This window comes from Cydia strobilella, chromosome 25 (genome assembly GCF_947568885.1).
Source record: "Cydia strobilella chromosome 25, ilCydStro3.1, whole genome shotgun sequence".
Lineage (NCBI taxonomy): Eukaryota > Metazoa > Arthropoda > Insecta > Lepidoptera > Tortricidae > Cydia > Cydia strobilella.
Window position 1 is genome coordinate 8,884,688 of NC_086065.1, and position 27,071 is coordinate 8,911,758.

Here is a 27,071-nt window from a genome sequence, read left to right on the forward strand (position 1 = left end):
GCATGTATAAATTATAATAATAATTATTTAAAAGTAATGGGTTGATACTTAAATAAATAACATTTTTATTTATTTATTTATTGTACAAAAATATCAGCCATATCGTATCTGGAAGAGCCCAAACTTGGTATGTTTTGAAAAAAACCGGCCAAGTGCAAAAAAGGTTGTGCACAATATGTCTTGCTTAAATATAAAATATTTAAAGAATGTCGAGAAAACGAGTTGCAGGTGGTTTCATTATCAGTTAAAATAACTGTAGCTACCTAATAACTAATGTTACGTGTGTGAGATAATGGTAATTACGTATAATTTGAGACGTAATCGTCAAAGATGGCGGAAATTACAGGATGCCAGATGCGAGCGTTACAGTCATGGAGACTATATAAAGGAGCCAAATCTCTATGTATGAAAAGTGTCCATCAAAAAACAGTAATTAGGCGGCGCCACCATACATCGAAATACTACCAAAAACAACCTACGTAATTTGGTCGGGTTATTTGTTGCCTTATATGTGGTTCATGTTATACTCATGTCCCAGAGCCTAACTAGCGCCACCGGAGAGATTATGAACTATTATTTAAAGCTGAAAGCGGTCACTTTTGCAACAATTCTGCCATAAGAGATTGGCATCCTTTCTATACCACCCATAGTTACAGTGATTATGTCAGTAACACCAAAGATATATGTATCTTATAAGTAAAGTCAAAGAAAAAAACGTGCCGCGGAAATTAAGAAAAAGTTATACTCGAACAGATGGCGCCAGACCTTTGGCCTATACTCGGGTAGATGGCATTGGCGACACTGTGATTTCACGAAAGCGATAATTCATAGGTGCGTTTTCTCTTCGTGACTGGTATAGTCTCACGAGTCGACGACTGGTGGCGCTGATTAGAGCTGAATAAATGAGTAGGTATTAATAAAACAATTGACATGCAAAAATAATTTTATTTGGCGACAATTCAAAAAGGAACATTTTATTCTTGTACAGTTATCTTGATCATTAATTATTATCATTAATTAATACTTAACATTAAAAATGCGGTTGTATCAAAAATACTTAAATAACAATTGTAGTTATTAAAAATTCTAACCTAAAATTATGTACTTATCAAATTACATTAATTTGCATGAAAAAACATTAACGTAACAAACTTAAAACTATTTTATTAAGGTAAAGCTCAACATTTCAAATCGTACGAACGGTATTACCAATATTGTTTGGAAAAAAAAATTATATATTCCGTACATCACCAGAACTGATGAAGAATATCCGCCTAAGGGTCAAGGTCCTTCCGTACCTCTTCAGTTCGATGACATTTAAATCCTATTTAATGAGGGCTACCGTTTTTGTGTGTTTTGGCGCCACTGTAGATGTAGGTCCAGAACAACAGATCTCAAAATTCTTCTTTGCTTAATTTTATAAAATTAATACGTTCTAATATACACAAAGGTATTTTAGCGTCTAAACGTGCCATTTTTTCGACCTTTAATTTTGCATATATTTTATTTGGCACTTTTTTTAAACCCTAAACATTTAATTAGCTATATCTATTGTTTACCATGATTAATCAAAGATGGACAAAGATTTACCACAATTATGAATAAGGAGTGAAAACTTCCTAAAAAATGCTTGAAACCCTCAAAACTTATATGCATTTGACATGTTGAAAGACCTCCATCTACACTAGCGCCCCTAGCGGCGAAATTAATTGTGATAGCCCTCATTGGAACAGTCGCTTTTGCTTGGTGTCGTTCAATTTTCCAATAACGCAAAATCAACTCTATTTTCTACACTATAGGTTCAAATTTCAGGGCTTCAGGCGGTAGGAGGATAGTGATACCTAATTTATCAAAATTAGCACAACAGCTTCGACGTTATAGTGAAACATACATATCAAATCTCGTGAAAATGGAAACTGCTATTTTGATTTCGAAAGTAAGTTTTAACATTTCTATTATACACATATCATAAACTCTATATATGTGACGCTTTCAACCAAAAGGTACCACATTGTCGCTGGTCGATAAGGTTTAATTCAAATTGAAATTATATGGAAATAGCGCCATATTGACAGCCGACAATTTGTTTTATTAACAATAGCATCTAAACTATCAAATGGGAGGCGATGACGCCGATGACTGAAAAGAATTTTCTTTTTTAAATGTTCATGTGACCAGCTGACGGTCTTTCCACAGCGATACAATCGGCTGACGATTTTGTTTATTCACAATAGCATCTAAACTATCATTTGACAAAGTATCAAGCGGGAGGCGATGACTAAACTTTTTTTTTGACTTTATTTGCTGCCATTCCTCAATCCACCAACGGAGCGGCAGCTGACGTTCACGAGGATTCATCATACATAGCCGTTAATCACTATACGAGTTTTCGCCCGGGAGGTAATTGGTCATCTGTTCCCGGCCCGCGGTCATGGCAGCCGCTCGACGCAACGTTGGCGCCACAAAAATAAATATACCATAGAAGACGCAAATGCATCTACTTCGCGTGTCCGAACCCCGACCAAGCGTCGAGGTTGACCGTCGCTCTTTACAGTCCACGCGCGTCAGTCGTTGCAGCCGGACGTCCGTGAAAACTTAAACAATGCTTCGTTGCATGATAATTAACTGCAACAGCCCAAAAATTGCGAGCAACCAAACGCAAGAACATATTTCCTATCACAGATAAGTAATTTCAAAATTATATTATGCATAAATTTTGTATGAAAAAGTCGGCACGCTTGGTTTCAATACAAATCGTGGTATTTGCGTCATCTAGCGTATATATTAAATCTGTGGTTGGCGCAACAGCGCAGCGTCGCCGTCTTCCATAGCGCTGACTCGCCGACGCTGAAAAGACGCTAGTGTGGGGTGGCTTAGTGCAATGGTGCAGTGTTAGATGTTACGTGAGGGGCTCGTCGGTGAAGTAAGGGTGCTCCAGACAGTCCAGCGCCGTCAGACGCTTGGCCGGGTCGAACACCAGCATGCGCTGCCAAATAACAACACATTTCATAGTTTAGTAGTCCATTTTCATAGTTTTATTTCATGAAAAACACATTTGTTAACACGTTAACCACGGGAGGGGGTCGAAAGACCCCATACAAAGTCTAACATAAAAAATGCGCCAAATAAGTTCGCGTTCAAAAAATCCTTACGTGCTTTCTATGCTAGCGGAAAGAAAGTTTCTTAGTGTATTTTTATTACTTTCATAATGAGTCTCGTCGTTATTTATATATATATTATATATAGTATATATGTATATTATATTTGTATATATGTGATTATATGTTATTTTTATTTTATTTTTGCTGTTGTATTTGTAGCACCGCCCACAATTTCTCTGCTTAGCCTTAAGGTTGACTGGTAGAGAATGCCTTATGGCATTAAGTCCGCCTTTTGTACTGTAAGGTTTTCTTTTGTGCAATAAAGATTAAATAAATAAATAAATAAAGTCTAATTAATGCCAATTGGAAGAAATGTAGGTAGGATTGTGCGGTTATATATATTACTAGCTTTTGCCCGCGGCTTCGCCCGCATTTTTTTCACCTTAGCAGCTTGAACAAGCCTACTTTCGTCAACAAACAAACAAAACAAAACAAACAAACAACACAAACAAAGTAGCTTTTTAATTTTGTGAAGGCCATGAACTGCCACTTCATACTTCTGCGTCTATTACAAATTCGAAATACATTTTGACCTTTAATATGTTCTCACTACTGAGGTGAAAAATTATTTGTGCAACACGAGAGCAAAGTTATTTTACATCTCGTGTTTTTGAGTCCCTCGCTACGCTCAAGATTCTAACTTAGGATCACTCGCTTCGCTCGTGATTCAATTATAGAATCTCACTTTCTCGGGACTCAAAATCAACACTCGCAAGAAAAACCAACTTTCCTCTCTTGTTGCACAAATAACTATTGTTGTTAATTTCATATACTCCTATTTGTCTATAATATAGAGTATATAGACTCACACGTATAAGGTCCAGAGCGTGGGGGTGTATCCTGGGCAGCACGTCGGCCAGGTCCTGTGGGGGGTACTCTGGGAAGCTGTCAGCTACGATGGACACGTTTTCCGGCCACTCTTCTCTGGGCGGTCGCCCGATTAATCTGAAGAAACATGTCATTTGTTATTATTACGTATGTGGCTTCGTCTGACCTAATTACCAGCAGTTCTAAGCCTATATTCAGAATATCAGGTTGAATTGCGAAGGTTGGATAAATAAACCAGTCACCAACTTAAGGTCACCACGTGACTTTATCTCACCCTAATACCAGCAGCAGTTCCTAACTCATCCTCGAAATTCTAGCTCAAAGATACGAGTTTTCTTAAACAAACCAGTCACCGACTTATGGTTATGTATCACATGACAACACCGCCTAATTAGCTCCATGCATGAATTTATTTTTATTTTTGGATTCATAATTTATATCGTTGGAACACCGGAAATGATAAAAATACTTTTGTAAACCTTAACATTATTTTATTAAAAAATATTTAAAATGTTGAAAATTTTTGAGCGGTTGAAACGCTCATAATTTTTGGCGCGAATTCGACAGAGCGTGATGACGTCACACGTTGAGCGGCCCAACTGACGTTTGCTACTAATGACACTAATCTGTCGAACGCGTGACGTTACGTGGCGTTTCGAGCGTTTCGCTCACTAGCTTTTCGCGAGCAAATTTTTGTACTTTTTATTTATAATTTTAAGTAATTAAATGGTAATTTAAAAACGGAAATGCATTTGTAACATGATATATCGGTAACAAACATCCGAATAATAGTTATTTGTTATACAAGGGTGCAAAGTTGTATTTTACCCGCGAGTGTAGAATTGAAACACGAACAAGCGAAAGGATTCTATAGGTGAACCACGAGCGAAGCGAGTGGTTCTAAAATAGAATCCTGAGCGTAGCGAGTGTTTCAACACACGAGAAGTAAAATACATTTGCGCCCGTGTATAACACAAAACTTTTCACCTCACTATAGCGAGGAAAATGCAACATCCACAGGCGTTAGATCATCTTCATCACTGGAATCACTCATTTCTTTACGATATTATAACAGAAAACTCTGGAAGTTGTGTATTTTTACGCGAGTCTGTGAGAAAAGTTTTTTAGTAAAAAAATTGTTGACAATGTTGACATTTCTGACGTATGAAATGTTAACGATGCGTTTTGAAATTGCATCGACTCAACTTGTGCGTTCAGAATTATATTTAACGTCATTATAAAAAAACAAACGTTTCTTATGGAATTTTAAGGATTATGACTTAAAATCATTAAATAAAGCTAAATCTGGTATTTTTCATTAGATTCTCAAACCATTTATTTAATGATAATTAATATCGCACGAATCATTATCATAAACGATTTACGTTTTGTTATCTGTCAAGCTACTTAAACACGCTCCATCCAAGGTCAAATTACTTTCCCCACTAGTGGATAAAACGCGTTTTTCCCCGCTTGTATTGAAGGATAAAAGACAACTTTCTGAGCTAGTGAGGGGAAAAACATATTTCGTTCAAATATAAACTTCATGCATGAGGCTAATTGCCTGCAGTTTTAAACATGTCTTTAGAATCCAAGTCAAAGCTAGCAGTTCCTAAGTTAGTCTCAAAATTCCAGCGCATATCTCCAACATTTTTAGAACAAATCAGTCACCCACTAACCTGAAGATGCAGTGCGGCTGGTCGGAAGTAGATGCCCCAGGAACCAGAGGGGCCCGGGAGAACAGCTGGGCGCTTGCCCACACGTCCACGCTGGTGTTGTGGGATACTCCGAGCATGAGCTTCATGTGACTTTACTCCACCTAATTGCTAGCAGTTCTCAGCCTGTCCTCAAAATTCTAGCTCAAAAGTCCAAGGTTTCCTCAACAAACCAGTCATCATATGTATGTCATATGACTTCACCCCACGTGATTGCCAGCAGTTTTAAACATATCCCTAAAATCTTATCTCAAAACTTCAATGTTGCCCAAAGGAACCAGTCACCAACTAACCTGAATATACAGTGCAGCTGATCAGAGTCAGACGCGCCAGGCAGAAGAGGGGCCCGGGAGTGCAGCTGGGCGAGTACGCAGCCCGCGGACCACACATCCACGCCGGTGTTGTAGGATACTCCGAGGAGGACCTCGGGAGGCCGGTACCACAGGGTTACCACCTGGAATGATATATGCAATAAATATTATGCTACAAGTGATCAGTATCATTTATTCTGTTACTTTTAAAGGACTTCAGGAACAAGATCTGTGATTTTGCTGGCATAATCATTAAATCTTTTCGAGCAAGTTTGCCGCGGCCTTCAGATCTCACCAGGGGCCCGTTTATCAAAAGCTTGTAGCTTGTAATACAAGTAGAAGTCCCTTTTTGACAGCTTTTGTTAGAAAGGGACTTCCACTTGTATTAGCTTTTGATAAACGGAGGAGGTTGTGAGACTTGTGAGGCTTCAGGTCTCGGTGGACAATATACGATGGCAGTTTTAGAAGTCAACTTACCACACTGGTGAGCTTCATATTAGTATATTAAGTCTTGGCGAGGCTGAAGTCTGCAAGTTTGAAGCGGCCTTTAGATGTCACCAGGAGGGGCAGGAGGTTGTGAGGCTTCAGGTCTCGGTGGACGATGCAGTGGGAGTGTTAGAAGTCAACTTACCACACTGGTGTGCTTCATATTAGTATAGTAAGTCTTGGCGAGGCCGAAGTCTGCAAGTTTGAAGCGGCCTTTAGATGTCACCAGGAGGGGCAGGAGGTTGTGAGGCTTCAGGTCCCGGTGGACGATGCGGTGGGAGTGTTAGAAGTCAACTTACCACACTGGTGAGCTTCATATTAGTATAGTAAGTCTTGGCGAGACCGAAGTCTGCAAGTTTGAAGCGGCCTTTAGATGTCACCAGGAGGGGCAGGAGGTTACGAGGCTTCAGGTCTCGGTGGACGATGCGGTGGGAGTGTTAGAAGTCAACTTACCACACTGGTGAGCTTCATATTAGTATAGTAAGTCTTGGCGAGGCCGAAGTCTGCAAGTTTGAAGCGGCCTTTAGATGTCACCAGGAGGGGCAGGAGGTTACGAGGCTTCAGGTCTCGGTGGACGATGCGGTGGGAGTGTTAGAAGTCAACTTACCACACTGGTGAGCTTCATATTAGTATAGCAAGTCTTGGCGAGGCCGAAGTCTGCAAGTTTGAAGCGGCCTTTAGATGTCACCAGGAGGGGCAGGAGGTTACGAGGCTTCAGGTCTCGGTGGACGATGCGGTGGGAGTGTTAGAAGTCAACTTACCACACTGGTGAGCTTCATATTAGTATAGTAAGTCTTGGCGAGGCCGAAGTCTGCAAGTTTGAAGCGGCCTTTAGATGTCACCAGGAGGGGCAGGAGGTTATGAGGCTTCAGGTCTCGGTGGACGATGCGGTGGGAGTGTTAGAAGTCAACTTACCACACTGGTGAGCTTCATATCAGTATCGTAAGTCTTTGCGAGGCCGAAATCTGCAAGTTTGACACGACCTTCAGATGTTACCAGAAGGTTGTGTGGCTTCAGGTCTCGGTGGACTATGCGGTGCGAATGGAGGAAGTCCACGCCGGAGAGGATGTCGTAGGACATGCTCTGAAAATTTACAAATATTGCTTATTTTTGGTATGCTGAAGACCATTCACAAACACAACATTACGTATTACGTAGCGTTTATATAGACCTTGCGGTACAGTATTATAATAAACTCACCCGGATCCTATTTTCTGACAATGGTCCCGGAGCCCGCTTAAGATACGAGTCCAGGTCTTGTTCCACATGCTCGAAGACCAGGAACAGAACCAGCTGCTCCCGTTCCATGGAGTGACCTCCATGACACACATCCAGCAACCTGAACAAAATATTATAATTTATTGTTTTAATTCTGCAGTCTGCAGGAGTATGAGTTCATTCTTAAAAGCCCCTAGCTGTTGCAGCAGTGCTATCTCCCGCAGCGTGGACAGCGGTATCCCATCCTCAGTAAGTGCCACCTTCACTTCCTTCATGGAGACCATCTTACCTAACTATGTTGGGGTGTATGCCTCGAGCTGCTGCAGCACTGCAATCTCCCGCAGAGTGGACAGCGGGATCCCGTCCTCTGTTAGTACCACCTTCACTTTCTTCGTGGAGACCATCTTACCTCACTATGTTGGGGTGTTTATATGCCTCGAGCTGCTGCAGCACTGCAATCTCCCGCAGAGTGGACAGCGGGATCCCATCCTCTGTTAGTACCACCTTAACTTTCTTTGTGGAGACCATCTTACCTGACAATGTTGGGGTGTTTATAAGCCCCTAGCTGTTGCAGCAGTGCTATCTCCCGCAGCGTGGACAGCGGGATCCCATCCTCAGTCAATGCCACCTTCACTTTCTTCATGGCAACTATCTGCCCGCCTTTGAGCAAGTCTCTCGCTTTGTAAACGGTTCCATAGGCACCTGTAACGAGGATGTCATTATAATGTATTCTAAAAGTGGTTATTGCATTTAATTATTTTATGGAGTGAGCTGAAATAGACCCTTTTGAATAGAGAATAGAGCGGCACAAGCATTTTTTACTGAATATGCTTTTGCTGCACACTGGTGGAATCCCATACAATATTTTCAATATTACTGAAAATGCTAGGAGTACTAGGACGGTGATAATTAAATTAATGGCTTGGAATAAAAACTGTACAATGTTCATCATTTAATAAGTTGTGCCATTCTCAATCAAAAGGGTAGTTATTGTTGGTTGTCATTGTCAATAAGGCTCTATTTCCATATGGATTCAATTTGATATCAACCTTATTGACAACTGACAATGTGGTACCTTTTGATTGAAAACGTCACAGTTTATGACAAAACGTGACATTCTCAACAAAAAGGTACATTGTTTATTGTAAATCAAGGCTTTTTTATAGCATCATTAAGGCAGTACGTACCAGGTAGGTACCAGGGTATCAGTGCCTCTTACTTTGCAAACCCATCTATGTATGTACATGATTATGCAAATAAAAAAATACAAAAAAATACAGTATCGCCTTATTATCAATCGAAGGCAAGTTACCTTTTACTTGAAAACGTCACAAATTTCTTTACACGGAAGTCAAACTACTACAAAAAAAACTTGACATGACTTCCGTGTTTCATACAACAATAACATACAGACCTAACACATCACTTGTGTTGTGTGGCACCTAAATAAAGCTCTGTACCTTTAAAGCTTATATTTTAGAATATTTACAAATAAAGATTTAAACTTTTTGCATTTTTAGAGGCGCTTACAAATTCATGCGTGAAATGTATTTAAAAACCCGGCACATGGGAGCCGATACTATTTAGGTTACATTATGAAGTCACAACATTATTAAAAAAGATACAATACCCGTGCCAATAACGTTCAGCTCTTCATATTTCTTCGCAGACTCGAATAATCCACTAACTTCACTTATTGAGACGAGAGGAGCCGATTGGGAACTACCACTAGCTGAAGATGACTCCGACATCTTTGGTGTTTCGAACAAATTTGAACACACAAAACACTTAACTATATCATAGATCACAAATACACACTCTTCATGACTGTTTCAAGGATTTACATAGGCATTTACACAAACAAAGCTCTTTATTTTGTCTTTAAACTTGTTTAAAAGTTTGTTTTATTTCAGTGAACTTTACAAGTGCAAGCTTTGAGGAATGAGGGGAACGGGGAGGCGTAACTGTAATCAAAGAACACCTGTCGTATAATCCAACTATATTCAGAAGGCAAAATACAACTTATTTGTAAATACAAGTGACGACTTTTTACTCTGGTCGTGTTTTTGCGTCTGTTAACAACTGTTGTGGTACGTTTATTGCCATCTAGCGTGAAACGAAGGAACTAAAAGATACACAGCGAATCGTCAACAGTTACGATTAGACGTAATAGAGGGCAGCACATGTCTAATTATGTCGAAAGCTTTTTGGCTATACACTGAAATTAAATTGTTAGGGTTCCGTACCCAAAGGGTGAAAACGGGACCCTATTACTAAGACTCCGCTGTCTGTCTGTCTATCTGTCTGTCTGTCCGTCTGTTACCACCAGGCTGTATATCTCATGAATCGTAATAGCACTGATAGCTATCTTTGCTAGACAGTTGAAATTTTCACAGATGATGTATAGGTATATTTCTGTTGCCGCTATAACAACAAATACTAAAAACAATAAAATAAATATTTAAGTGGTGCTCCCAAACAACAAACGTGATTTTTTGCCGTTTTTTCAACAACACAACAGAAGAAACAGAAGTTTTGCCACTTCACCTTTTGATTTTTTAATTATTGAAAAAATTAGTTCTTATTTATTTCTTAATATTACAAAATTGCATTTATAAATATGTACATAAGAAATTGTGATTATTAATATAATAATATGAATAAATTAAATAAGATTGATTAACCAGAGTAATTACGAAAATAAATAAATTTTATGATACTAGGCTTGTATATTTCATTAAAAACATTACAAATGTTTTACCAATGAACAACCGGGTAAGAAAGTAGTCCGTAGGCTACGGTAACTGCTTACCATCAGGCGGGCCGTACGCTTGATTGCCACCGACGTGGTATTAAAAAAAAGTACAATTATATGTCTCAAAAATTACAAAAAGGACAGCGCCGGGCTCGTCCGGGATTTGAACCCGGGACCTCTCGCACCCGAAGCGAGAATCATACCCCTAGACCAACGAGCCATGTTTGAGACGAGCGAAATACGTTATCAGACTGCACGACCGATGACGTACATAGTTTTAAAAGGAATTGGTGTAAATCTAAACAACTTCGATAAGTTTATTACTTTTATTAGTAAATATAACGTCCTAAAGCATATCTACAAGCATTAATCATAAGATTAGTGTTCACTGCTTGTAAAGTTTTAAGTTTTTCCAGCGATTAAAATTAAGTGAAGAAAATTGGGTTACCTATTATACTCAATGCTCATTATCTCATTAATATTTCTTGTTTGACGTAAGTTTCTGACTACAAGTCAAGCATTTCGTGTAAAACGTAACACATTACCCTTTCAAAGATGCTGCAGCATCACAACTTTAGTTTTTCCAGCAACAGCAATAAACTTTGCATTTTCTAATAGATGCCTGTATTTTTTAATAAGTAATTTTGATAGCGCTACAATTAACCTGCAACCGAATATAGGCTTAACTGCATTGAAATAAGAAATATAACAGTTCGAATCGTTTTAGAAAGTTGACGCGGGAAAGGAGAAAAAAAATACCGCTACATGACACCTCTAGCCGTCTCACTCTTTCCCGTCATTCTCGTATGTTCTCTCTTTCTCGCTTACGGCACGGTCGAATACATTTTGAATGAAGCCAGTCGTGTGTTGTGTTCTGCGCGCGCATGTTCGAAAATGGCCGATAATTTGTAAAATTGAATATTTTGAATACTTTTTTTAATTGAAAAACTTTAATTTCGGCTTTTTTAGTGTCGTGTCAGTGATTGTAAATAGTTATTTGTTGTGAATATAATTGTTGTTGACTATTCAAGTGTTAAGACGTGTGCTGTGCAAATGTGAAAGTTTGTTATAAGAAAAGACTGTTCTTTTTTGCAACTTCATCCTACTTTTTTATTTGAACAGCTGTTTTTATTGCTAATTAAGCTGAGGTAAGTTTCGTTTAATAAGTTAGTTTATTATAATATATGTATATGGTGGGTAGTTTCCCCTTAAAGATATTTTATTTGTTCCGGATGCTGGCTATTTTTGACAAAATTATTAAGCATGACTGTGAGTCCTACCAACGTATATATATATATATATATATACCCACCTCTGTTTGACCCAATGATCGACTGGTAGAAAATGCCATTTGGCAGTAAGTCCGCGGTAAATAAAATAAACAAAACCTGTCATAAATAATTGGCGCGTTGACGTCTTTTACTAGGGGATGCTAGGGGAAAATGTCATGCGTAGGCTAAATGGTCATATATAGACCGCGAGCCAGGCGCAAATTTCGTCGGTCATCGCCTCCCGGGCGAAAACTCGTATAGCGGTTAACAGCTATGTATAATGAACCCTCGTAAACGTCAGCTGCCGCTTCGTTGGTGGGTTGAGGGATAGCAGCCACCGAAACGCGTAACACGGTCTTTACACCGCGATACAACCGGCTGACGATTTGTTTTATTAACAATAGCATCTAAACTATCAAACGGGAGGCGATGACGCCGATGTCTGAAAAGAATTTTCTTTTTAGGGTTCCGTACCTCAAAAGGAAAAAACGGAACCCTTATAGGATCACTCCTGCGTCTGTCTGTCTGTCTGTCCGTCCGTCACAACATCTAAACTATCATCTGACAAAGTATCAAACGGGAGGCGATGACGCCGATGACTGATAATAATTTTTATTTTACATGAACAGCTGACGGTCTTTCCACAGCGATACAATCGGCTGACGATTTTGTTTATTCATAATAGCATCTGAACTATCATCTGACAAAGTATCAAGCGGGAGGCGATGACTAAATTTTTTTATAGAATTTAAATTTGCTGCCATTCTTCAACCCACCAACGGAGCGGCAGCTGACGTTCACGGGGGTTCATCATACATAGCCGTTAACCACTATACGAGTTTTCGCCCAGGAGGCGATCGGTCATGGAAATCTGTTCCTGGCCCGCGGTCTAATACTTAGAGGATGTGTTGTCAACTCTTATATTTTGAGAGATGAAGATATAGTAATATATACCATGTTATACCTATTAATCAACTTTCGCGAAAAAAAAATTGGCTGTTTCATGCATTTTGTTTGACTGATTTCAACTTAAAAATATAGGTATATTCCGTTTTGTTTGCCTGCGTATACTTATACATAATGACATAGAAACATATAGGAAATTTAGGAACATATAGACGTTAAATTATTTTTCACATCACCTATTCGGAAAGGGGCACTTTTCTTTCCTGCTAGGAGGGATCAAAGTGGTACTTTTCTGTTCTAGGACACAATTTTTTTCCTTTTTTGCATAATTTTTTTAGCTTAAATAATGTTTACAAACATAATAATGTGAAAATCAGTATGATGGGCGTTAACACTTGAATCCCTCACTACGCTCAGGACTTTATTTTAGAATCCCTCGTTACGCTCGAGATTCTATTGTAGAATCCTTTGCTTCGCTCAGGATTTAATATACGCCCTTGCCGTAAATATGGCATTTTGCTCCCTTGTGACACAATAGTTATTAGTGCAACAAGAGAGGAAAGTTGGTTTTTCTTGCGAGTGTTTATTAGAAACGCGAGATGTAAAATAACTTTCCTCTCGTGTTGCACATATAATTTTTCACCTCAGTAGTGAGAACATATTGAAGGTTAAAATGTATTTCGAATTGCACAGAATTATACAGAGAAGAAAAAAAAATATAATAGAAGTATGAAGTGGCAGTTCATGGCCTTCACTAAATTAAAAAGCTACTTTGGAGGAAAGTCTCATTTTCCTCACAATTGGAGCCACAGGGGAGAAAGGTTTTCTAAAAATGAGTCAAACGACGCAAGGGGAACGTTAGCACTGTGCTTACACTTTTCTCTCAAGCTATATCTTTACATCTTGTGTATTTGAAGGTCACTCCTAACCAGACCGGTCCCTTATTCGGGTCAGCGACGCCCTTAGCTTAGAACACGTTCGTTCTAATCGTAGTAGACTGCTTAGTCGTGAAGATACGAGTCTCGTGTACAGTTAGAATACTTAGAATAAAGACAACATTCCAGCGTATCACTACATAATATAAAAAGACTCTTCGGTTCATCTAGGTTTGATCTAGGTCTTTCTAATAAACCGCTTGAAAACGCTTAAATTATGCCAATACCCAAAGCCAAAGGAGGCTTTTAAATAGGTAAAATTAATAAGCAGGAATCCAGTTTTAGAATGTAACGAAAATACGGGTGAACAATTAAAAGTTGTCAAATTACTTGTATTGTATTGTATTGTAGTTCGGGCGATTTTCCGCAACTCGACGACTGGCGCCTATTTTGCGTGACATGGGGGTGGGCTAGTCCTGCCAGCCCAGCTCCTCGAGGAAACCTATCAAACCTTTGATGTTGAGTAGGACCTCGGGGAGGTCTCTCGGGGATCCGAGATGTTTTGCCCTGTATGGGGCCACTCCGCTGCACTCCAGCACCACGTGAGAGGCTGTTTCTTCTGTCTCCATGCATCCTCTGCATAGGGGACTGTCTGTGACACCTGTTATAAAAAGATGTTTGTTAAATAGTCCATGACCTGTTATGACACTGGTCACCATGCTCAGTCGGGTCTTTCCTAATTGAAGGAGCACCCTTGTGAGCTTTCCGCTGATGCCAGGCATGGCTTGTTTGGCCTGTCTGCATCCAGTCTGGTTTAGCCAATGTTCTGTGTGTAGTTTCCCTGTACGTGCCAGCAGCATTGAGCGTACCTTGCTAAACGGTATCGGGAGGATCGGTTCTGGGCCAATCGCTCCCGCACTCGATCCTTGCCTGGCAAGCTCGTCCGCAGCATCGTTACCCCGGGATCCGCTGTGTCCTTTGATCCATTGTAGGGTGATCTTATTGTTATGACATACCTCCATTAGTCGTTCGTGGCATTCGTGTATAAGTTTGGATGTGACTATATGGCTTTTTAGAGCCATCAAGACTGCTCTACTGTCGGAGAGTATGCGGATGGAGGATCCTACTACCTTCCTTGCAGTGATGGCAGCCGCCGCGTTTATGATGCCCATGCACTCAGCCTGGAATACCGAGTTATGGGCTCCTAGCGGAGTGGTAATTGACATGTTCAGGTCTTCTGAGAAGGTTCCAGAGCCCGATCCGCTGTCTGTTTTGGACCCATCAGTGAAGATTCTGAGCTCCCGAGGATTGAGTCCTTCGTAATTGTCGTCCTCGTATAACTGTATTTTGTACCTTTTGTCGAAGATAGCTTGTTTATGAATCCGATCCGTGCCCGAATTGAGCACTGGAAATTCGTCATATACCTTAGCCAGGCAAGTTGTGTGAAGAGCTCCTATGATGTTGGACCATATATTAAGGGCTCGCAGCCTTACCGCTGAGAGACTGGCCTCTTGTTGTATGTGTAGGTGCAGCGGTGGAAGGCTTAACATGACCTCCATGGCTGCAGTCGGTGTGGACCTCGTACAGCCAGTGGTGGCCGCGCATGCGAGCCTTTGGAGTCTTTGTAGCTTGTCTCGTACGTTGCCTAGGTTTGTTCTTGGCCACCAAACCAGAGCACCGTAACAGAGTAAGGGGCGGATTATTGTCTTATAGAGCCAGAGAGTAATTTTTGGGTTGAGTCCCCACCTCTTACCAATCATCCTTCTGCATTGCCAGAAGACAACTCCCGCCTTGTCTATACGTTTGTTGATGTGATTGTTCCAGTTGAGTTTACTGTCGAGAGTTAGCCCTAAGTACTTAACTTCATCGGTCAGCTGTAGCTCGGTTTGGAAAAGTGTTGGTCTGGTAAAGTTGCCAAGCGCTCTTTTATTGGTGAACATTACCATTTCTGTTTTGGTGGGGTTGACTGATAGGTCGAATTCTCTACACCAGCGTTCTACAATCCGAAGAGCAGCCTGGGTGAGATCGCAGACTGTACTGGCAAATTTACCTGATATTAATATTGCCAGATCATCAGCGTAGCCTATTGTGTAGAAGTGTTCCTCGTTCAGTTTGGTTATAAGGTTGTTGACTACTAGGTTCCACAGCAGAGGTGACAGGACTCCCCCTTGAGGGCATCCTCGCACCGCCGCCACGGCCTGCGGTTCACCTGCATACCTTATAGTTCTTTTGTTTAGCATGTTCATAATCCACTTTGTTAGTCCGGGTTCCGCGCCGTGGCTATCCAAGGCATTCCCTATGCTGGTAAAGTGGGTCTTGTCGAAAGCGCCCTCGATGTCAATGAAGGTGCCAAGGCACAGTTCTTTGGCATGGATGGCTCTTTCAATGCGGCTGACGACCATGTGTAGTGCCGATTCTGTGGATTTACCTGAGCTGTACGCGTGCTGGTTGTTGTGCATCGGTGTGTTCTTTAGCGTTCGATCCCTCAAATCCCTGTCGCACAGTTTTTCCAGTGTTTTCAGCAGGAATGATGTGAGACTGATGGGCCTGAAGGATTTAGCCGCTGTGTAGTCATTCTTACCTGGTTTTGGTATGAATATCACGTTCACATCCCTCCATCTCCTGGGCACGTACCCCCAGGCTAGGCATGCTGCCATGATGTTGGTCAGGGTTTCCTGGATGAGCTCTAGACCCCACTGTAGGAGAGCAGGGAAGATCCCATCCGGACCAGCCGCCTTGAAGGGATGGAAACTGTTTATAGCCCACCTGAGTTTCTCAGCGGTGACGACTCTGTGCGCCATTTGCCAGTTGTTGTCTGCTGTACTGTATACCTCATCCTGCTGATCTTCATCGGCGAGACTTACGCATCCTGGAAAGTGAGTTTCCAGGAGAAGGCGTTGGGTCTCTGCAGGGGAAGATGTGTACGTGCCATCGGGTCTCCGGAGTGAGCCCAATTGTGATGTGGTCTTGTACGCTAATGTTTTCCTTACACGGTTGGCGTGGTCTAGTGTTTCGATGCTGCTGCAGAAGTTCCTCCATGATAAGGATCTCCAGTACCGCAGTCTTTTTTTGTAATTGGCCTTGGCTTCATAGTAGTTGTCCCAGTCTACCTCGGCCGTTGTGTTCATGGCCCTGTTGAAGAGTCTCCTGGTTTTCCGTCGGAGTCTCTCCAGTTCTGGACCCCACCACTTGTGTCCCGTTATGGCAGTCCTTGCCGGTGGTTTTAAGGGACACGCCTTGTGGTAGCTGTCTACGAGGGCATCGGTTAAGATGTTTACCTGCTGTTCTATTTCAGTCGGTTCCCGGAAGTCGTCCCTCGGAGGAAGCAGGTCGAGGCTTTCACCTAGGACATTCCTGAAGGTGGCTCGGTCCGTTTTCCTGGGATTCCTTCGGGCGGTTGGTGTGTCACAAGATGCTAGTAGATTGAAGCGAATCCATCTATGGTCTGAGCAAGAGGCCTCCTGGGAGACGTGCCATCCCATGACTAGTTCACTGACCACCTCCGAAGCCAGAGTCAGGTCAATAATCGTCCTGCATCGTTTGTTTACGAATGTTGGTTCGGCACCTACATTTAAAATGTTTAGATTAGTAGTCACAAGATATTCAACAAGTGTCTTACCTCTGTTGTTACTGGTCTCCATTCCCCACAGCGGGTGGTGTGCGTTGGAGTCGGCCCCGATGATTAATGCGAGGCCCACTCTCTCGCAGTGGCTGACCAGTCGTTGTAGTTCGGCGGGCGGCGGCTCGTCCTCTCCGGGCATGTACGCCGAGGCGAGGACTAGGTCGCGACAGCCTGTTGGCAGTGGAACTTGTAGTTTAATCGCACACAGGTCTCTGGAACAGAACTCAGTGAGCGGTTGTGCAATGATATTGTTAGTGGTTAGGATACAAGCCCTAGGGACGGCGTGTACCGTGGAGTAATAGAGCTTACCTTTCGTGTCGGAGAGCCCGCGTATGTGACCGTTGCCCACCCATGGTTCTTGTAGGAGGGCAACGGCTGTTGGCAAACCTACCAGGCAGCGTCTCAGTTGGGCCGTAGCGGCCACGCTGTGCTGGAGGTTTGCTTGTAGGACACTAGCCGGTGTCCATGTTGTCGGTGGTGGGGTCTCCGTCTTGCATCTCCCCTCCCTCCTTCAACATGTCGGCCAGCCCCGTCTCTATCCAAGCCGACAGGTACTCACCGTCGGATGATGTCCCGGCTGGTTCATCACCAGTGCCAAGGAGTTCATCCTCCGAGGGTTCGGCTGTCGTTGGCTTGGGCATCGATGGGGGGGCAACTTCCTCTCCGGAGGCAGATTTACTCTGACCGGGGGTGCCCGGGGCCTGTCGACTAGGGACCTGTGCTCCCGTTACCCTTAGGGTGGAGTCCTGCAGGGTGGGAGGCTGGTCCAGGTATTTGCCTCCGGGACCCCTGAACCTGAGGTAGACATTACCCACTCCACAGTTCAGGGATCTCCCCCTCTCCATAAAGGCGGGGACGAGGTCTTCGGGGATTGTGAAGGCGACAAACCACCCCTGGTCTTGCCGCAGTATCTCAATGATGGACCAAGTGCCGACCTTGGCCCATTCATTCTGGTACTTCAGTCCGTCAGCTGCCTGACGGACGTCTTCCCAGGACGAGTTGTTTATGTTGGGTATAAGGAGCCCGCACTTAACTCTCCTTGCCATCTCCGACTGGCGAACTGCCGTTAGGGAGATGTCTGGCAAGGTTAGGGACTGGATGCATCGCTGAGACCAGGCGGCCGAGTATTCGTCCTCTGCGAAGACCCTCAGCTGCCCCTCAGCGAAAACCGGTTTACCCTTGAATTTAGGTGGCCGGGCTCCCACGATGTTCTTTCTCGCCTCCACCACGATTGCTTGGTGCAACCCGCGGAGAATGGCGTGGGATGTTTCAGCGGAGATCTTGCCCGACTTTGCGTCCGTGATGACGATCGTCAGGTCAGATGCCGCTGCTTGTGCGTACGACGCTTTCGGTTGGCTGGGGCTCACTAGTCGCTGCTTTTTGTTATCTCCTTGCGGGGAGAAGGACTCTTCTCGCGTCCTTTTAGCAGCGGCTCGTGCGAACTTGCCTGGCCGTCGTTTGGGTGGAACTGCAGGCGGAACAGCAGGGCTACTGGCCGACCTTCCTGCCTTAGGGGGTAGGATGGAACCTTTCCCCTTCGGCGGAGGCTTGCCAGCAGCATCCTGCTTGTTCGGCGCCGGTTCGGGTGCCGGCTTCTGAGAAGCCCGTGCTCCCTCCTCGGTTGCAGGGTTGTGTGTCTGTGTGTGTGTGTGTGTCTGTGTGGTGCCCAGCTGCTGATCTCGTGCTAGCCGAGCCGCGCGCCTCTGGTTCTTATTTTTCTTCTTCTTCTTAGCCACCCCACCTTGACGTTGAACAGGGGGGGGTGGGTTGGAAGAGGAAGAATTCCCGGCTCTGGCTAGGTGAGGCTTCCCACTAGTGGGTCGCTTCTTGGGCCTGCGGTCCACTACCTGCCAGTCCAGGAATGTGTTTGGGCCAGTCTGCTCCCCAGATGAACTAGGTTGCTGACCAGCCGGGTGGTTTGCTTGACGCACTGTCTCTGGGACAGCTTGTCTCGCATGTGTGGCTTCACCATTAGCGATGAACGCTGCTGGATCAGCTTGGGGGTTTTCGTTCGACCTGTTATCCATAGTTCGTACGTTTATCTTCATCCTCATCGGCTCCCACCCTACAAGGGCCCACAACATTGGGAACGCTTACCGGCACATATAAAAGGTGCTTTCAGTCGTTAGGACACCGACTCGGGTATAGAAGTGAGAAGTTGGCTAGTTGCGCGACATCGGAAATTTGTGAAGGTGGGACGTAGGGTCGCCCAGGTCAGACGCCCTCCGCCCGAATCACCTAAACGAATCTCCTCAGCATGGCCTTTCACCACCACATCAGCAGCCGAAACTACCTCTGCGGCCCTCCCACTTCTTGCCGTGAGCCCACCTACGGTACCTCACTAGACCATTTCCCGGACTGTGGCTAGTAGCCCGGGCCACCGTTTCGCCCGAAATTCGGGCCGAAGCAGACGTGTTGCCACGCGGGTTGGCAATGGCTCAATCGCCAGGATCCCGTCATCCTTGCTTACGGCGCTCAACTGTGCAGGTCCTAGCACAGGTGGGTTGTGTGTAGGTTGTCAGCAGTAACCCACTCCTGCTGACAACACCAGTGTGGATGTTAGCCGTGACTAGAAAGAGGCACGAATGCCAGTCGCTAGTGACGTTGCCCAGGGTGGACCAGAGGAGACAGACGGACCTTTGGGCGGGCCGAAGCCCACCCAAACTTCCCCCTGTCTCCCGCTCGGGGAGGTCATCACACCACACCACCCTGTCAAATTACTTAAAATAACTTAAATAGTAATTTGACGCCTTCGAATTTCGATAATGTAAGGCAACGTTTTTAAAATAAATAAAAAATCGACAAAATTCGATCAAAATTGACACTTGGCGCGCATGGTCTTTCCCGTTATTTCTTGCGAAATGTGACAGCGATAGCGGCAAACAGATGGAACGGCCTTAAAATAGAACACTATTTTACAGACCACTTAAAATTGCACTACATTCCAATGTAACCCGCATGTAAAACTATTAAAAAGTGAAAACTGATAAGCTAGCACGTTAGGTAAACCACTCTGTACATCATCAGCAGTGTCGCTACCACCAGTTTGGCACTGACATAAGTAAAGTAAAGTAATGTAAAAAACTCGTAGCTAGTAATAAAATTGTAAAAAAAAAATGTAATCTTGTGTTGTCTTGTTATGATTGTTATTGTAATTGTACCTATTTGATTTCAAATTCTAAATTGAAAATTGTGCTTGTTATTTTCCAAATTCTAAATTATGCTTGTTATATTTTTAATCGTGCTCGTGGAATATTACTGGATGTTATTGTGTTAAATTCAACTTACTACTTATTCAAAATACCTAATAATTGTACTTTTTTTTTCGGAGCAAATGAATTTTGTATTAACTATAAGTGGAAACTCTTTTGGCCTATGTTCTAACTTTATCTTTTACCCTATTGTATTATTATGTGCTGTATGTTTCCCAAATAAATAAATTAAATTAAAATTAAATAAAGTAAAGTAAAGATTTATTTGTGGAACACGGGTAATACAGTTAAGGTCTTATATATAAAATAATAAATAGAGCTCTGTGTTTTGCCTATTGGCGTACAAGTATTAAAAACTTAAAATATAATGATGACTTATTTATTATGATAAGAATGATAATATAGAGAGATGGTAGAGTACGGTATATAACCAGCTAGACGAAATTATAATCAGTACCTACTTACTTTTGAAGTTATGAGGGAACATATGAACATACATATACCTAATAATTATACATATTAGCAAAGATAGATATAACTCCGTAATAGATGGATACAGTCTAAGGAAAAAACGTGCCTCGAAAATCAAGAAAATTTGACTCTCGATCAGAGGGCGCTACTAGCTTTGGCCTACTGTCGTATAAATGGAGTTGACGGTTTCGTTTGTTATTTAACAATTTTACGCATATCAGTGAAAGAACATGGGTCAAAATCATAAAAATAATTAATGCAAATAAAAAAAATCATTTATCCATATTTAAATACATTTTATCGTATTTTTATAAATCTTCATTTTTAGTTTGAAAGTGTGTCGATAGATGGCAGTGAATTTACTGTGGTTACAAAATTTACTATGACAGTACCGCTCTAGTATAAGTTACTCCATGATATTAGTTACATACCCCCCATACAAGTCGGTCAAAATCATAACTTTCCTTTTGCTGTGCTGTAGTCGGGTAAAAATGCAAGTAAACCCAATTAGGTACCACTCTCGAATCAGAATAGACACCCACTGCTCCACTGAGCTGCATCTAGATTGCAAATTGCTGGCCTAGGCCTAGAATAATCCTCTTCCCATCCCATGGGACTGTAAACTTTCCATGGCGTAATTGGCATTGCGTAGGGATAATGACAGGTGGCATGGCTTTTGAAGAATCCAGAGCGAAGTGAGATAAGTAGGATAAACTACCTAATTATTGGCACAGAGTATTGTCATTAGGAATTTAGGAAGGTGTATTCCCAGGTGTCCTCGCCCCATACCTATATGAGACGGGGACAGATGGGAATGATTAATACCAGTAATCAGTAATTTATTGCTTTCATAGGTAAAATAAGGTCTTAAATTAAAATGGTGATCTAGCTATGAACCCTGTAAGGGCATTGCAAATTGAGCACGTAACTTAATACTATAAAATTACATAATATAGTAACATTAATACTATAACATATCCCATATATGAATGCACCTATTCCCGTCTGTGCCCGGTAGGGACAAATAAGAATACATCTGTAGAAATGTCAACAGTGCAAAAGTCTCTAAACTGTAAAAGTAATAAAGTCTGTAAAAGTAAGAGGATAAGGTAAATAGAGTTTACCCCACTAATGCCCATACTTACATGAAATATTTACTAAATATACGTTTTATTGTGATATCAGGAATCAAATTAAAAAAAAGAGGACAATTTCAAGAATTTTCACATCATTTTAATTTCATGTTTCATGACAAGTTTCAAAACAATTATCGATATCTCTTCACTCCAAAATGTTCATATTCATTTTATTTGTATTAATCTTACATTGTAATGGATGCGTAATTTACATCCCCATATTCCCATCCCATATTTCTTCTCATATTTCGACTCATCAATAATACCATAGAGTAACTTATACTAGAGCGGTACTGTCATAGTAAATTTTGTAACCTTAGTAAATTCACTGCCGTCTGTCGACACACTTTAAAACTAAAAATAAATATTTATAAAAATACGATAAAATGTATTTAAATATGGGTAAATGATTTTTTTTATTTGCATTAATTATTTTTATGATTTTGACCCATGTTCTTTCACTGATATGCGTTAAAATTGTTAAATAACAAACGAAACCGTCAAGGCCATCTATACGACAGTAGGCCAAAGCTAGTAGCGCCCTCTGAACGAGAATCAAATTTTCTTGATTTTCGAGGCACGTTTTTTCCTTTGATAATTACCTATAAATTAATTACGCTATCTATGCAAATTATTCCAATCAATTAAGATTTAAGATACCCAATTTAAGATTACACCGTCGAATTACAAAAGGCGTGTAAAAGTCCCACGTGAGGCGCGCGCGCATAACGGTATGACAGGTGCGTGACCCACATTCTGGTACCGTAGACCCTTAGGCACATACTGGCCTTGAACAAGTTCTAATACATAGACAGGGATAGGGAGGGATAGCAATCAAAAACAGCCTTGCGTGCAAAAAGTGTTTATGGCATGGCACCCAAATTATATAACAAGCTACCCAATTTAATAAGAAAATCCGATATGCCTCTATTTAGGAAATATTTGTTGGACTTTTTGGTACAAAATGCTTTTTACTCTGTGAAAGATTTTTTTCCCCTCATTAGCTCGGAAAGCCACTAGTGGGGAAAGTAATTTGACCTTGGATGGAGCGAGTCTATGTAGGTTGACAGATAACAAAACGTAAAACGCTCATAATAATGGTTCGTTCGATATTAATTATCATTAAATAAATGGTTTGAGAATCTAATAAAAAATTCCAGATTTAGCTTTATTAAATGATTTTATGTCATAAACCTTAAAATTCCATAATAAATGTTTGTTTTTTAATAATTATGTTAAATATAATTCTGAACGCACAAGTTAAGTCGATGCAATTTCAAAATGCATAATTGACATTTCATACGTCAGAAATGTCAACATTGACAACAAAAATTTTACTTTTAAACTTCTCACGTAAAAGTATGTACAGAATTTCGAGTTTTTTGTTATAATATCGTAAAAAAATTAGTGATTTCAGTTGATGAAGATGATCTAACGCCTGTGGATGTTGCACTTTCCTCGCTATAGTGAGGGGAAAAGTTTTGTGTTACACACGGGTGCAATAGTTATTTGTTATACAAGGGTGCAAAGTTGTATTTTACCCGCGAGTGTGGAATTGAAACACGAGCAAGCGAAAGGATTCTATAGTTGAACCACGAGCGAAGCGAGAAGTAAAATACATTTGCACCCGTGTGTAACACAAAACTTTTCCTCTCACTATAGCGAGGAAAGTCCAACATCTACAGGCGTTAGATCATCTTCATCACTGGAATCACTTATTTTGTACGATATTATAACAGAAAACACTGGAAATTCTGATTTTTACGTGAGTCGGTGAGAATTGTTTTTAAGTAAAAAATTTGTTGACAATGTTGACATTTCTGTTTTGACCTGACGTATGAAATGTCAACGATGCGGTTTGGAATTGCAACGTCTCAACTTGTGCGTTCAGAATTATATTTAACATCATTATAAAAAATCTAACGTTTCTTATGGAATTTTAAGGTTTATGACTTAAAATTATTAAATAAAGCTAAATTTGGTATTTTTTATTAGATTCTCAAACCATTTATTTAATGATAATTAATATCGAACGAACCATTATTATGAGCGTTTTACGTTTTGTTATCTGTCAAACTACTTAAACACGCTCCATTCAAGGTCAAATTACTTTCCCCACTAGTGGATAAAATGCGTTTTTCCCCGCTTGTTTTAAAGGATAAAAGACGGCTTTCCGAGCTAGTGAGGGGAAAATGTATTTTACTTCTCGTGTGTTAAAACACTCGCGGGTAAAATACAACTTTGCACCCTTGTATAACAAATAACTATTAGACTATATGCCGCATATTTATTAAATTAAGTATAATGTAGTATAAGGTCGGAACTTTATTATTTTTGCATGCTGCATGATAGGTCATAAGAATCTAGTCATAGTTATAGGTAATACTTGATATTTCTATGCCTATTCAGGCAGGATGTGCTGATCAGAAATTGTTTTATTACATCTTTATTGTACCGCATTCAAGAAATAAATGATTATGATTAGGGTGTAAATGTTTTTGAGTCATACATAAATACGTTTGCTGGCAGTACGCCGATAGGCTATAGGCTTAAAAAGATAGGTGGACGACCGCTTTCTCCATACAAACGTAGTCCATTTTCCTCCCTGGATGTTTTTACAAAATCTATTCTCCACCGTGCCATTTGACTTTTTTTAGATTTTTTTTTGTTTATTATAAGAGGACAGCAGCGAAAAACAAACATTCAACCTAACATAACATCATCATTCATATTTTAATGGCTTTAATTATGCTTTAATGGCTTTAATGCCTTTCATTACATCACATACCTAAGCTACCTGTTGTCTCTTTTACTTTTTATTTTGTAATTATTTAAGTTTTTACATTCATACAATTGCGTAAGTTTATTAAGTTGTTGACATATTTTGTACAAAATACGAAAGATGATGTAAAAACTCTCATGATCTGCCATCTGCATAATTCTGCATCTGCATAATCGAAGTTTTCTAAGACGATTGCATAATAAGAAATAAATCAATCCGCCCCGGCTTCGCACCAGTTTACACAAAACCTTTACAAATTATACACCTAAATCTTCCTCAAGAATCACTCTATTGATTGTTCAAACCGCATGTAAATTCGTAAATCCATACTAATATTATAAATGCGAAAGTCTGTCTGTCAGTCTGTCTGTCTGTGTGTTCCCTCTTCACGCTTAAACCGCTGAACCGATTTATATGAAATTTGGCATAGAGATAGGTTGAGTCCCTGAGAAGGACATAGGATAGTTTTTATCCCGAAAATCATCCCTTAAGATAGTAAAAAGCGGGGTGGAATTGAGATAGTTAACGAAGTGCCTGCTAATTTGTGTGCATAATATGCTCAAATTTAGATTGCTATAAGATTTTCTCCAGGCGCTATTCTTACTCTAGCTGCGGTTACTAAGTCCACGCAGACGAAGTCGCGGGCAAAAGCTAGTACATAATAACAAAAACAATTGGTGATTAGCACTATTAGTACACTATACCGTCTGGTGACAACTAAAACTCACTAATTACCATCACAAGTTCATAGCCACAGTGAACCATATTAGTACTAAACAAAAAAAAAGGTAATTTTTTGTTTAATATGTTTTAGAAATTACTAATTAGTGAGTTTTGGTTGTCACCTGACGAAACATTGACGCCAAAGCCAGTAACTAAATAGTTAAGATTTAATAAGAGGATCAAAAAGATAGAGAGAGGACTTACGAAGCATTTAGTCCGCCATTTGTACGGCGGCGATGGCGGGGGCGGGATAACTTTGAGAGGCTGGCCAGATATAACACTAAACAGAGACGAGTGGAAAAGGGGGGGGGGGGGGGGGGGTAAGCCTTTGCCCCAGCAGTGGGATACAGTTAAGCTCTAAATAAACATACTTTATAAGGTTAATGTGGGGAAGAGCGACATATAACATTTTTGGTTAGATCGACCGTTCGTCATAGGAAAAGAACTACCATACTAATCCATATCCATACTAATATTATAAATGCGAAAGTCTGTCTGTCTGTCTGTTTGTCTGTCTGTTTGTCTGTCTGTTTGTCTGTCTGTCTGTCTGTCTGTCTGTGTGTTACCTCTTCACGCTTAAACCGCTAAACCGATTTAGTTGAAATTTAGTATACAGATAGTTTGAGTCCCGGGGAAGGACATAGGATACTTTTTATCCCAGAACTCACCCCTCAAGGGGGTGAAAAGGGGGGTGGAAATTTGTATGGGGAATCAATAACTGCTGAACCGATTTAGATGAAACTTGGTATGGGGATAGTTTGAGCTGTGGAAAAGGATATAGAATAACTTTTATCCCCGAAATCATCCCTTGAGGGTGTAAAAAATGGGGTGAAAATGTATAGTGTGGACCAATTTGGGGGTGAAAAGAGGATGGATTGAAAAGCAGATTTGTTTAAGAATTAAGGTACCTACCCAAATTACTAATTCCACGCAGACAAAGTCGCAGGCAAAAGCTAGTATTTGTATAATGTATCAGAAAGGAAGAGTTTCGCTCCTGCTCCAGCGACCCGATAGCGGCTAGGTACATGTTAACTACCTGTCCCTGTTTCATTATTTAAAACCACAACCAAGGACCTTATCCTTGCCATAACCCTTCTTTGTCACGGCTTACGTAACCTACTTTATATCTAATTAATGACAATTTATTTCCCGAGTTCGATGATCGCATGTATACATAATAAACACATTTACATACTTTCTTGTTTATATAACAGCAATTTGACAGTGATGTCGTTGAACCGAACGGTTTTCTTATCATTAGGAGCTCGTTTAAGCTGTTTTACTACTTTTTACGAAACAGTTACGTGAAATAGACGAGAGGTGGTATCGCATCCGATGTTTGAAACCACCGAAACCGAAATTGCACCTTCCCGTACAAACGTAGTTTCGCTCTCATTTTAAAACTACGTGTTGGGTTGTAATGAAACTTTGCACATACAATGACATGAGGTATATCTAGGTCTGAAATTAGTTTATATAGCTCCATTTTATAAAACAAACGAAATAGAGAAAAAACAAGTTTTTTATGAAAAACTAAAATTCGCTGTATTTTTTTAACTATGGTATCTGAAGCTACATAAACTAATTACAGACATAGAT

The 27,071-nt window shown here is 41.0% G+C and overlaps 2 protein-coding genes and 1 non-coding gene across 3 annotated transcripts in view; 1 reads left to right on the plus strand and 2 right to left on the minus strand.

Annotated features, from left to right (window-relative positions):
* Nucleotides 1-925: 925 nt before the first annotated feature.
* Nucleotides 926-9,844, minus strand: LOC134752708 (cyclin-dependent kinase 6). Its single transcript, XM_063688393.1, has 7 exons — nucleotides 9,350-9,844; nucleotides 8,253-8,421; nucleotides 7,702-7,840; nucleotides 7,417-7,584; nucleotides 5,998-6,158; nucleotides 3,971-4,106; nucleotides 926-2,986 (listed from the first exon to the last, which is right to left on the minus strand). The coding sequence occupies exons 1-7, from the start codon at nucleotides 9,468-9,470 to the stop codon at nucleotides 2,900-2,902; spliced, it is 981 nt and encodes a 326-aa protein (XP_063544463.1). The 5' UTR covers nucleotides 9,471-9,844; the 3' UTR covers nucleotides 926-2,899.
* A 778-nt stretch (nucleotides 9,845-10,622) lies between these two features.
* On the minus strand, nucleotides 10,623-10,694 carry Trnap-cgg (transfer RNA proline (anticodon CGG)). Its single transcript has one exon. It is a non-coding gene; the product is annotated as a tRNA-Pro (tRNA).
* A 708-nt stretch (nucleotides 10,695-11,402) lies between these two features.
* The window catches only part of LOC134752758 (uncharacterized), a 57,907-nt gene continuing 42,238 nt past the window's right edge, over nucleotides 11,403-27,071 (plus strand). The window contains exon 1 of the mRNA XM_063688449.1: nucleotides 11,403-11,622. The gene's annotated coding sequence lies outside the window, so the exon portion shown is untranslated. The remainder of the gene's footprint in view (nucleotides 11,623-27,071) is intronic.